General features: G+C 46.9%; 1 protein-coding gene across 1 annotated transcript in view; it reads right to left on the reverse strand.

The window, feature by feature from the left end:
• The window catches only part of LOC141259638 (amine sulfotransferase-like), a 266,645-nt gene that overhangs the window by 60,411 nt on the left and 193,563 nt on the right, over positions 1 to 12,671 (reverse strand). The window contains exon 2 of the mRNA XM_073675901.1: positions 530 to 704. Within this exon, the coding sequence (XP_073532002.1) occupies positions 530 to 698 (169 nt within the window). The 5' untranslated portion in view covers positions 699 to 704. The remainder of the gene's footprint in view (positions 1 to 529; positions 705 to 12,671) is intronic.

Here is a 12,671-nt window from a genome sequence, read left to right on the forward strand (position 1 = left end):
AATCCAATTAAAATTGGGTCTGTATATATGAGTCTCCTGATGAGTCGCATAGAGTGGTGGCGATGAAACGTGTAGAGATGTGAGAAAAATTGTTATAACTGTGGTACTTCTTTGTGGGCCACAGAACTTAGAGACCATTGTTTGGTGTTTTTGTTTGTGTATGTGTATTTCAGTCATTTCCTGGAGTTACACTCAGGATTTGAATTACTTTAGGTAGTAGTATTGTTATGGTTATTTCAAAATTAATAAAAGTTTACTTTTATGGATTTATCCCTTTTTCAGTGAGCCCTTTCAATCTGTTCAGTTTTATTTCGATGGCCTTCATTAAATATTAGGCTTAGAATTTACTATGTCCAAATTGTGCCAGAAGAATATAATTAATATTTTAACATGTAAACAATATTCATTTCTTATTACCTTTTTACTATGAATATCTACTTTGTAATAGATTATCTTTAACAAACTATTCCAATAAAATGAAACTTTTCTAACACCATCATTGGGAAAAAATATCAACAAATGTCCATACCTGATTTTGGGTAAGTGACTATAAACACATCACCGTCTCTAATTTCCATGTGCTCAATTTCATCTATGACTTCACGTGATGTCAAATTGGCCACAAAGTATATGCCTTTATGTTTAAAGTATACAGCATTCAAGGCTTCATCAAGTGCATTTTGGTTCATTGTTGCCATCTACAACTAAAAATATAATATCTTTAATATGTTTTTGTCAGTAATAATAATAATAATCCAAATTATATTACTTTATAGGCAAATGTGTTTTCTCTGTCCAGATGGAAGCAATTAAATTCTTGAGCACAGTAGGTTACGCTTATTTATAAATGACTGATTTAACCTTTAAACTTTTTGGAGCAATTTGATTTTGTTCTGCCCCTCAGTTCTTAATCTGAGGATTCATTGCAGGTAGATCTATTAATTATTAATCACCCTTAATCTAAAATTACCTTTTAATGCAAACTATTTGTTTTAGTCCTGGGTGACAGAAGTGGACTTAAACATTTTGGATCAAATGTAAAATCTGTAGTAGGGACTCCTACCTACTACGATTATAAAAACATCTTTAAGTATATACAGTAGTTAGAAACAACTTTATGGATTAGAGATGAGCAAGCCCGAACTGTAAAATTCAGGATTCGTACCAGACAGTCCGCGCGGAAATCCAATCACAGACTTCTCACGGCAGTCCGTTTTAGTGTTTGAAGTTCGTATGCTGAATAAAGCTTTTGCAAGGCTGCAGTACAGCCAATCAACAATGTTTTTAGCTGTGGGCACTTCCTCAGCCATCACAACCATGTCGAGTATTGGCATGAATTGTGATTGAACGGCACACCATGCGACACCTGGTCTGTATAATCGCCGGATCACAAGTGGCGCCACCATTGTTCTCTGACTAGAGTTGGGATAGGACATGGCTCGAGTGAAGGACAGTGTTAAGTTCTGTGGGGGCACTCTGCAAAACAGCCTCAGTAGGAGTACTCAGGAAAATGACCTCTTTGGGGGTACTCTGCAAAACAGTCTCTGTTGGGGTACTTTTCAAAACAGCTTCTCTGGGTTTATTCTGCAAAACTCTATAGGGGTACTCAGCAAACAGCCTCTCTTGGGGTACTCTGCAAAACAGCCTCTGTGGGGGAAATTCACACAATAGCCTCTGTGGGGGTACTCTAAAAAACAACCTCTGTGGGGTACGCTGCAAAACAGCCTTTGTTGGGGTACTCTACAAAATAGCCTCTGTTGGGGTACTCAGCAAAATGGCCTCTGTGGGGGTACTCAGCAAAACAGCTGTTACACGCACGCCACCTAAGTTCAGATAGGGGCGAAACCGGTTACATGAAGTCATTGGAATCCTGGGGAAATCATTACTCAGGGCAACCATAGGCTGCAGCTTCTCTCAGTCACATGATCGATTCAGTTGCTGACCAGACACATCTCACAAGAGTCTTCATAAAAGGTAGAACAGTAACATTTAATGAGGACACCCAGTGCAATGCAAATGTCTCTTTGAGCAACAGGCTCCAGTAATAACAGTACAGTCTCCTTTGCAGCACAGCAGTACACAGTCTATTATCCGGTAGCACAGTACAGCACAGTTTTAATGCATACACAATCACAGGCTTTTCCTTCACAAGGACTCAATAATACACAGCATTCTTTATCCTGCATGGAGATGGAGGGGGGATAGGGTGTGATGAGGGAGATAATCTCTATGACAGGCTTCCTTCCAGCCCTTATCTTCGTGGCTGATAATACTCCACACTGCTAGCTCAAGGAGACTAACTGACCTTTGTTTAGCTTCCCTCCTGACCTGAATTCTTTTCCCTTGCCTTCTGACAGATACAGATCATAAGCCACCTTTCTCTTCGGCCAGACAGTAAACAACTTCCCCACAATCCCCCTGGGGCTCTGCTAAAACACTCCCCTTCTCCTGTGACTGTGTTAACCCCTCTAGTTGCTGGATGCTTCTGGAGCACAACAGGTCCTGTCTCCTGTGCTTGTGCTACTTCTAATAGTTGCTGAATGCTTTTAAAGCAACAGCACTACTTCTGCATGTCACACTCTGCAACAGCACTACTTCTGCATGTCACACAACCTTTGTGGGGGTACTCAGCAAAACAGCCTCTGTAGGGGTACTCTGCTAAACAGCCTTTAAGGAAATACTTTGCAAAACATCCTCTGTGAGGGTACACAGCAGAACAGTCTCTGTGGGGGTACTCTGCAAAACAGTCTCTGTGGGGGTACTCTGCAAAACAGCCTCTGTGGGGGAAATCAGCACAATAGCCTCTGTGGTGGTACTCTGCAAAGCAACGTCTGCGGGGGTATTCGGCAAAACATCTTCTGTGGGGGAAATCAACAAAACAGTCTCTGTGTGGGTACTCTTCAAAATATCCTCTGTGGGTTTATTCTGCAAAACAGCCTCTGTGGGTGTACTCAGTAAAACAGCCTCTGTGGGAGTACACAGCAAAACAGCCTCTGGGGGGGTACTCAGAAAACAGCCTCTGTGGGGGTACTCTGCAAATCAGCTTCTGTGGGGGTACTCTGCAAATCAGCTTCTGTGGGGGTACTCTGCAAATCAGCTTCTGTGGGGGTACTCTGCAAATCAGCTTCTGTGGGGGTACTCTGCAAATCAGCTTCTGTGGGGGTACTCTGCAAATCAGCTTCTGTGGGGGTACTCTGCAAATCAGCTTCTGTGGGGGTACTCTGCAAATCAGCTTCTGTGGGGGTACTCTGCAAATCAGCTTCTGTGGGGGTACTTTGGGTAATCTAGGCTTTCTGGCACCCGGGGCAAGAGTGCAGTTTGGCGCCCCTCCAGCACATATGCGATTTGCACACTTAGTCACGTGCCAACGAGCTGCTCTGCATCATTCTCTCAATGTTCAGTGAAAAACTGAAAGAAGTAGAAAAAGAGGCTCGTTGTCACATGACTAAGTATGAAAATCGCATGTGAGAGAAGTGGCCATGAGTAGTGTTGAGCGATACCTTCCGATATCGGGAAATATTGGATCGGACCGATACCGAAAAAGTATCAGATATTGCCGATTCCGATACCGGAAACCAATGCAAGTCAAAGGGACAGAAATAACGGAATAAAAATAAACCCTTTCTTTCCTTGTAGGTTAATTCTACATGAAGGAAAACAACTAAGAATAATGTAGAATGTATTGGGGGAGGTGTGGGAGACAATAAAGGCATAGAGGTTTAGCCCAATCAAATGGAATAGCAGGAATTAATATTTTTTTAAGACGTTCTGAGTTACGCAAATATTGACTATGTTAAGTATTTTTATATTTTGTCAGATATTTATGTTTCACTACTTCCATGCTCTTCACCTTCTTTTTTACATCTCCCACACTTTCTCCTTCATCATCCTCAGCATCTTTTTCATCCAATTCTTCTTCACCTTCTTCATCTTCTTCTTCTTCACCTTCTTCGTATTATTCTTTTTTTTTTACATTCTTCATATTCTACTTCTTCATCTTCTTCATATTCTTCTTCTTCTTCATCATTCTTTTTTTGTGACAGGCATTCCTGTGGTTGCTATCTATAAAAGGTTGGACATTACACCTTTCGTTCTGCCCGTCACCAAAGATTTACAACAGGATTTGTCCGCATTCAGTTTGGCCTGCAGCAGCAGGTCTTTTCCAGGGGCACCACGAGGAGGAACAGACTCACCCCCATACACTGCTTAGTCATCTTATGCTTATAATTTAGATATTATCTTTTGCTCTGATTTTTAGTCTTATGCTTAATGTTCTTCCGCTTTTTGTTCTGCAGCTTCTTGTATTTCTGCTTCTTGGTTTTCTGTCCCTTGTTCTTCTGTATCTTGGTGCTTGTCTTCTCTTCTTTGTCCTCTTGGTCAACTTCTTCAGGGTTATCTTCTTGGTCTTCTTCGGGGTGGTCTTCTGGGTCCTCGTCTTCGGGGTCCTCATCTTCTTCGGGGTGGTCTTCAGGGTCTGCGTCTTCTTCGGGGTGGTCTTCAGGGTCCTCGTCTTCTTCGGGTTGGTCTTCAGGGTCCTCGTCTTCAGGGTCGTCGTCTTCAGGGTCATCGTCAGGGAGATCCAGAGTGATTACCAAGAACCATTTCAAAAAGCTTGAACTTGGAAATGTAGCAGAAGGTACAAGAAGGCTGAGGAACTACCGAGGACCAGCTGACGGTACTGGAACCCGGATGGGTAGCAGAAGGTACAAGAGCCAATGGAACTACCGAGGACCAGCTGATGGTACTGGAACCCGGATGGGTAGCAGAAGGTACCCATGTAAAAAAAAGTTTGAAGGCCGCGAGCCGGCCGCAGTTACCAAAACCCACAGTCCTACAGGGGGTGCTTGTCCTATTGGCACTATGGAACCAGCCTTCATTGCCAGATCCCTCAGACCACATAGGAGTCACCTAAACTGCAGGCACCATAGAGTCGGCTAACCCGACCGCAACACGACAGGACAACGCATTGGAGGCAAAGTGACGTTGACACTACCCGGAAACAGCTGGCGTGCTGGAACCAGGCTGGGCAGGAGGGAGTACCCGTGCCAAAGACACTGCCGAGAACCAGCTGATGGTACTGGAACCCGGATGGGTGGTAGAAGGTTCAAGAGCAAATGGAACTACCGAGGACCAGCTGACGGTACTGGAACCTGGATGGGTAGCAGAAGGTACAAGAGCCAATGGAACTGCCGAAGACCAGCTGACAGTACTGGATCTCGGTTACTAAGCAAGAGGTACCTGTGCCAGAAAGCACTACCAAGGACCAGCAGACGTTGGTGGAACTTGGATACCGAGAAGGAGGCACCTAATCCAAAGGCACTGCCGAGAACCAGTTGACGGTACTGGAGCCCGGATAGGTAGCAGAAGGTACCCATGTTAAGATAGGTTCAAGGCCGTGAGCCAGCCGCAGTTACCAGAACGCACAGTCCTACAGGGGGTGCTTGTCCTATTGGCACTATGGAACCAGCCTTCATTGCCAGATCCCTCAGACCACATAGGAGTCACCTAAACTGCAGGCACCATAGAGTCGGCTAACCCGACCGCAACACGACAGGACAACGCATTGGAGGCAAAGTGACGTTGACACTACCCGGAAACAGCTGGTGTGCTGGAACCAGGCTGGGCAGGAGGGAGTACCCGTGCCAAAGACACTGCTGGGAAACAGCTGGCAGTGCTGGAACCCAGGGTAAATACTAAAAACAGAGTGGAGCCAGAGGCGTAATTGGAGCAACTTTAAAATCTGTAGTAGTGTGAATGTGGACAAAACAGGAGAATTTGCCGGACACACAGCTGTGGATCAGCTGATGTTACTGAACCCCAATAACACTGGAGCAAGCGTTGACTGTGCAGACGGCACTTCTGAGCAGCAACTAGCGGTATTGGAGCCCAGGGTATATACTAAAAACAGAGGAGCCAGAGGTGTATTTGGAGGAGGTTTTAAATCAGTAGTACAGTGGATGTGGACAAAGCAGGAGAATTTGCCGGACACACAGCTGGGGATCATCTGACGTTACTGAACCCCAATAACACTGGAGCAAGCATTGACTGTGCAGACGGCACTTCCGAGCGCCAACTGGCGGTGTTGGAGCTCAGGGATAATACTGAAAACAGAGGAGCCAGAGGTGTAATTGGAGCAACTTTAAAATCTGTAGTAGTGAGCATGTGGACAGAGCAGGAGAAATTGCCGTCCACACAGCAGGGGAACAGCTGACGTTACCGAACCCCAATAACACGGCAGCAAGTGTTGACTGTGCAGACGGCACTTCCGAGCGCCAACTGGCGGTGTTGGAGCTCAGGGATAATACTGAAAACAGAGGAGCCAGAAGTGTAATTGGAGCAACTTTAAAATCTGTAGTAGTGAGAATGTGGGCAGAGCAGGAGAAATTGCCGTCCGCACAGCAGGGGAACAGCTGACGTTACTGAACCCCAATAACACGGCAGCAAGTGTTGACTGTGCAGACGGCACTTCCGAGCGCCAACTGGAGGTGTTGGAGCTCAGGGATAATACTGAAAACAGAGGAGCCAGAGGTGTAATTGGAGCAACTTTAAAATCTGTAGTAGTGAGAATGTGGACAAAGCAGGAGAAATTGCCGTCCGCACAGCAGGGGAACAGCTGACGTTACCGAACCCCAATAACACGGCAGCAAGTGTTGACTGTGCAGACGGCACTTCCGAGCACTCACTGGCGGTGTTGGAGCTCAGGGATAATACTGAAAACAGAGGAGCCAGAGGTGTAATTGGAGCAACTTTAAAATCTGTAGTAGTGAGAATGTGGACAGAGCAGGAGAAATTGCCGTCCGCACAGCAGGGGAACAGCTGACGTTACTGAACCCCAATAACACGGCAGCAAGTGTTGACTGTGCAGACGGCACTTCCGAGCGCCAACTGGCGGTGTTGGATTTCAGGGATAATACTGAAAACAGAGGAGCCAGAGGTGTAATTGGAGCAACTTTAAAATCTGTAGTAGTGAGAATGTGGACAGAGCAGGAGAAATTGCCGTCCGCACAGCAGGGGAACAGCTGACGTTACCGAACCCCAATAACACGGCAGCAAGTGTTGACTGTGCAGACGGCACTTCCGAGCACCAACTGGCGGTGTTGGAGCTCAGGGATAATACTGAAAACAGAGGAGCCAGAGGTGTAATTGGAGCAACTTTAAAATCTGTAGTAGTGAGAATGTGGACAGAGCAGGAGAAATTGCCGTCCGCACAGCAGGGGAACAGCTGACGTTACCGAACCCCAATAACACGGCAGCAAGTGTTGACTGTGCAGACGGCACTTCCGAGCACCAACTGGCGGTGTTGGAGCTCAGGGATAATACTGAAAACAGAGGAGCCAGAGGTGTAATTTGAGCAGCTTTAAAATCTGTAGTAGTGAGAATGTGGACAGAGCAGGAGAAATTGCCGTCCGCACAGCAGGGGAACAGCTGACGTTACTGAACCCCAATAACACGGCAGCAAGTGTTGACTGTGCAGACGGCACTTCCGAGCGCCAACTGGTGGTGTTGGAGCTCAGGGATTACAGTTCAGGTGGTAGAAACATGAACAGAACAGGAGTCCTGGATACTGTTGCCAACCAATTATTTATTCTGGAAGAGGACTGGCAAATTCATGAGAGATCCAGGCCTTGTTCATTTTGAGAAAAGTAAGCCGGTCAACGTTATCGGAGGATAGTTGCATGCGACGGTCTGTTAGTACACTACCTGCGGCACTAAAGACGCGTTCCGATAATACACTAGCAGCAGGGCAAGCTAGCACCTCCAATGCATACTGACTAAGCTCTGGCCATGTATCCAGCTTACAGACCCAAAACTTGAAGGGAGAAGAGCCGTCTGGGAGTACATTAAGAGGGCAAGACATGTAGTCTGTCACCATCTGACGGAAACGTTGCCTCCTGCTGACTGGAGCCGTCTGTAATGGTGTAGACATTTGTGGCAGCGTGGACACAAAACTTTGCCACATTTCGGCCATACTGGTCTTGCCTTGTGCTGAGGCGCTGCTTCTGCTCCCTCTTTGTGCAGAGCTTCCTCCACTGCCTCGACGCACTGAGCTGCTTTGTAAAGCACTAGCAGCACTGCTCTCGGTTGGAATGGAGAACATGATGGAATGCACCAGTGCGTCTTGGTACTCCCGCATTTTACGCTCCCGGTTCAATGGTGTTATGAGGCTTTGTAAGTTGTCCCGGTAGCGAGGATCTAGGAGGGTGGACACCCAATAATCAGCCGTGTTGAGAATGTGGGCGATGCGGCGGTCGTTTCTCAGGCACTGCAGCATGAAATCAACCATGTGCTGCAGACTGCCAACTGGCCAAGAAACGCTGTCCCCTGCTTGAGGCGTGATCTCTGCCTGTTCTGCATCACCCCACCCTCGCTCTAGATACTGACTAATAGAGCATTGTGTACCTCCCTCCTCTGGACAGATGTCTTCCTCATCCATTGACTCCTCCTCACAAAGTGTCCCCTGCCTAGGCCTTTGTGAGGAACCACGTTGCGCAGACATTAGAGAAGCAGATGGCATTTGTGACTCCTCATCCTCCACCTCTTCCAAAACCTCGTCCCTTAGTGCTTGCAGTGTTTTTTCAAGCAGGCAGATAAGGGGGATAGTCATGCTGACTAGTGCATCATCTGCACTCGCCATCCGTGTGGAATAATCGAAGGCACGCAAAACGTGGCAAATGTCCTTCATAGAGGCCCCACTCAGTGGTGGTGAAGTGTGAATGGCACGCACTGCGACTTGTTTGCGCCTGCTGCAGCTGGTACTCCATTACTGCTGCCTGCTGCTCACACAGCCTCTCCAACATATGTAATGTTGAATTCCACCTGGTGGGTAGGTCACATATGATGCGATGTTCCAGAAGACGTAATCGGCGCTGCAGAGCTGCAATGCGTGATCTTGCATTGCTGGAATGCCGCAAGTGAGCGCACTCTATGCGGACCTTGTGAAGCAGTGCATCAAGATCCGGATAGTCCCTCAAAAAACTCTGCACGACCAAGTTGAGCACATGTGCCAGACATGGGATGTGAGTGAGGTTGCCTAGGCCCAGAGCTGCCACCAGATTTCGGCCATTGTCACACACTACCATGCCTGGCTGGAGATTCGCTGGCACAAACCACACGTCGCTCTGCTGCTTGATGGCATTCCAGAGCTCCTGCACTGTGTGGCTTCGATTCCCCAAAGAAATTAATTTTAATACGGCCTGTTGACGTTTGGCCACGGCTGTGCTCATATTGGTCATCATAACAGGTAACCGTTCACGGGTCGATGAGGAGGTAGACCGTGACGGCTCCTGCAGCGCTGATTCAGAAGAACTGGAGTATGAGGAGGAGTCAATGTGTACAGACTGGATTCCTGCAATCCTTGGAGTTGGCAGAACACGTACAGCGCCACTCTCAAGATCTGTTCCCGGCTCCACAACATTTACCCAATGGGCAGTGAGGGAAAGGTATCGTCCCTGTCCATGCTTACTGGTCCACGCTTCGGTGGTCAGATGGACCTTGCTACTGATGGCGTTTTGTAGCGCATGTTTAATTTTTCCCTCCACATGATGTTGCAGGGCAGGGATGGCTTGCCTGCTGAAATAAAAGCGGCTGGGCACGTTGTATTGTGGGACTGCCAATGCCATAAAGTTACGGAATGTGTCAGTCTACACCAGCCTGAATGATAGCATTTCAAGGGCCAGTAGTTTAGCAATGCCAGCATTCAGAGTCTGTGCTCGGGGGTGGATTGCCGAGTATGGGCGCCTTTTCTCCCATACCTGTGCTAACGATGGCTGTAGACTGGCCTGGGAGTGTGAGGATGACTGGGAAAGTGGTGCTGTGGGTGGAATTACACTGTGTCTCTGTACAACAGTGCCAGAGATTCTTCCATGGCGATCCTGTGAGGAAGCCGAACCAGCTGTGTGTGAGCTGGAGGAAGAGGCTACAACACGAGCTGAAGAGGTGGTAGGTGGCGCTGTAGGTTGGCCTAGGTCTTCAGTGTGTTTTTGTAACTCCACCATGTGCTTGGATCGCACATGTTTCCACATATTTATGGTATTGAGGTTGCTGACACTTTTCCCACTTTTCACCTTCTGATTATACAGCTTGCATTTGACAAAGCAAATGTCATCTGCAACTGTGTCAAAAAAGGACCAGGCACTGCAAGTCTTGGGAGCGCCCGCTTTGGATTTTGGAAGAGCCATGCTTCTAATGGGTGCCGAAGGGGAGGCTACAGGCAACCAAGTCTGCCCCTCCCTCTCCCTCCTTTTTGGGCTGTTCGGGGAATCTCTTCCTCAGAGCTGCTCCCACAACCTTCCTGTCCCTCACGCCATGATGGGTCAAGGACCTCATCATCTACACCACCCTCTTCAAACAACTGCTTCTCCTGGGTAGTCTCGACAGCACAGTACGCACCAGAAAGTGGCACCTGAGTCTCATCATCAGATGCGTACTGAGGTGTGCTGCTGACCATAGGCACTGGCCCACCCGCCTCTTCAGATTCAGAAAGACAAAACGGTTGCGCATCACTGCATACTACCTCTTCTTCAAATTCTCGAATTCTGCTTGGCTGGCCCCCTCTTTCCAAGCCAAGAGATTTAGAGAACAGAAGTAGAGATGGCTCCTGTCCAGGGCTGTCTGACTGCCTGGGCAATTTGGCAGGTGGTGAAGAGACAGATGGGTGCTCTTCAGAGTTCAGGACCTGAGAGGATCTGGAACTAATTGAAGTCGATGCGTTAGCTGGCATCCATCCGACAACGGCTTAAATTTGGTCCTCCCGCAGCAGTGGGGTACGGCTAGCTCCTACAAAGCTGCGCATAAAGGACTGTTCCCTGGTAAAACTGGGGGATGCTGAGTCACTGGTGCCCACAGCAGGCACAGAATCCCCACGTCCTCTCCCTGCAGGCACAGAATCCTCACGTCCTCTCCCTGCAGGCACAGAATCCTCACGTCCTCTCCCTGCAGAAACTCCACGCCCACGCCCACGACCACATGCCTTCATCTTGGTAGACTGATAAAGATAGGCAGAAAAGTACTAAGGGCTTAGTGTGCTTATTCCTGAACAGCTGCTAACAGGTATAAGAAACACTCATTTTATAAAAAGTGTGGACTAGACTTTAATATGAGCTAATGTGGCCTACACAACTGTAAAGTGGAGTGTTTGGTGAACTTTATTTACGTTTTTTTTGTCACAAAAAGACACTGGATGTGCCTAAAGATGTAATAACGATAGTATCACAAACTTTTTGTAGCATTTACAATGTAGGAAGGTAACCTACAATGCAATAGATGAGGCTACAAAAAATAGGCTAATACTAATCTGGCCTGGGCTGCAGGGCCCAATGCTGCAGAAAGGCTCCTCTAACTACTCCTATATAGTGTGTTTGGAACCAATTTAGCTGAATACGGATGGAACCACCACACTAATAGGAGAAATCAGGAAAAATTATGAATTGGCAAAAAAGGACAATGTATGAGGCAGTGACACACACTGAGTGCACTACAACCAGACGTGGTTGAAGAACACACTACAGGGTGAATTGCACTCACACACCAGACCTTGCAGACAGCGGTGAACAGTACAGATGCAGAGCACTGTGCACTAGCGCTGCAAGACCAAAAAAATTTCTCTATCTACTCCTATATAGTGTGTTTGGAACCAATTTAGCTGAATACGGATGGAACCACCACACTAATAGGAGATATCAGGAAAAATTTTGAATTGGCAAAAAAGGACAATGTATGAGGCAGTGACACACACTGAGTGCACTACAACCAGACGTGGCTGAAGCACATACTACAAGGTGAGCTGCACTCACACACACAGACCTTGCAGACAGCGGTGAACAGCACAGAGAACTGTGCACTAGCACTGCAAGGCACAGCGATTTATAAAGTAGCTTGGGTAAAGCAGAATAGACCAAATAGGTAGCTAAAACTGTCCCTCAGAACAACAGCGTCCTATCCCTAACTGAATTCACAGCAGAGTGAGCTCAAAATGGCGGCGGCGGCTTTTATAGTGCATCATGACATAATTTCAGCAGCCAATCACAGCCATGCCATTAGTTAAGATTCCTACATGCCTAACAGGATGTGCCCACACTTCTTAGGATCCTCATTGGCTGAATAAAATGAAAATGGCTCATTGCATTATGGGAACTTCCGATTCCGGTATACGATATTGCAAAATTATCGGAATTCCGATACCGCGAATATCGGCCGATACCCGATATTTCGGTATAGGAATGCTCAACACTAGCCATGAGATAACTGCTGGAACCAGCAATCAGAGCTGAATCCTGACAGTGAGTATATTGCACACTGTTAGGATTGGCTACAGGGCTTCATTTTATAATTAAAGAGCTTGTCCAGGTTTGAGATGAAAGTCTGCAGTCACTCTGTGACTGCAGGCTTCTGAATTCTCACAGCACATGCACTGCACACTTTTAGGATTCTGCACAAGTACAGCGGGTACGGAAAGTATTCAGACCCCTTTAAATTTTTCACTTTTTGTTTCATTGCAGCCATTTGGTACATTCTAAAAAGTTAATTTTTTTTCTCATTAATGTACACTCTGCATCCCATCTTGACTGAAAAAAACAGATATGTAGAAATTTTTGTAAATTTTTTAAAAAAGAAAAACTGAAATATCACATGGTCATAAGTATTCAGATCCTTTGCTCAGACATTCATATTTA

Source organism: Phyllobates terribilis, unplaced genomic scaffold (assembly GCF_046119375.1).
Source record: "Phyllobates terribilis strain yellow unplaced genomic scaffold, ASM4611937v1 Scaffold_3__8_contigs__length_932513732, whole genome shotgun sequence".
Taxonomy (NCBI): domain Eukaryota; kingdom Metazoa; phylum Chordata; class Amphibia; order Anura; family Dendrobatidae; genus Phyllobates; species Phyllobates terribilis.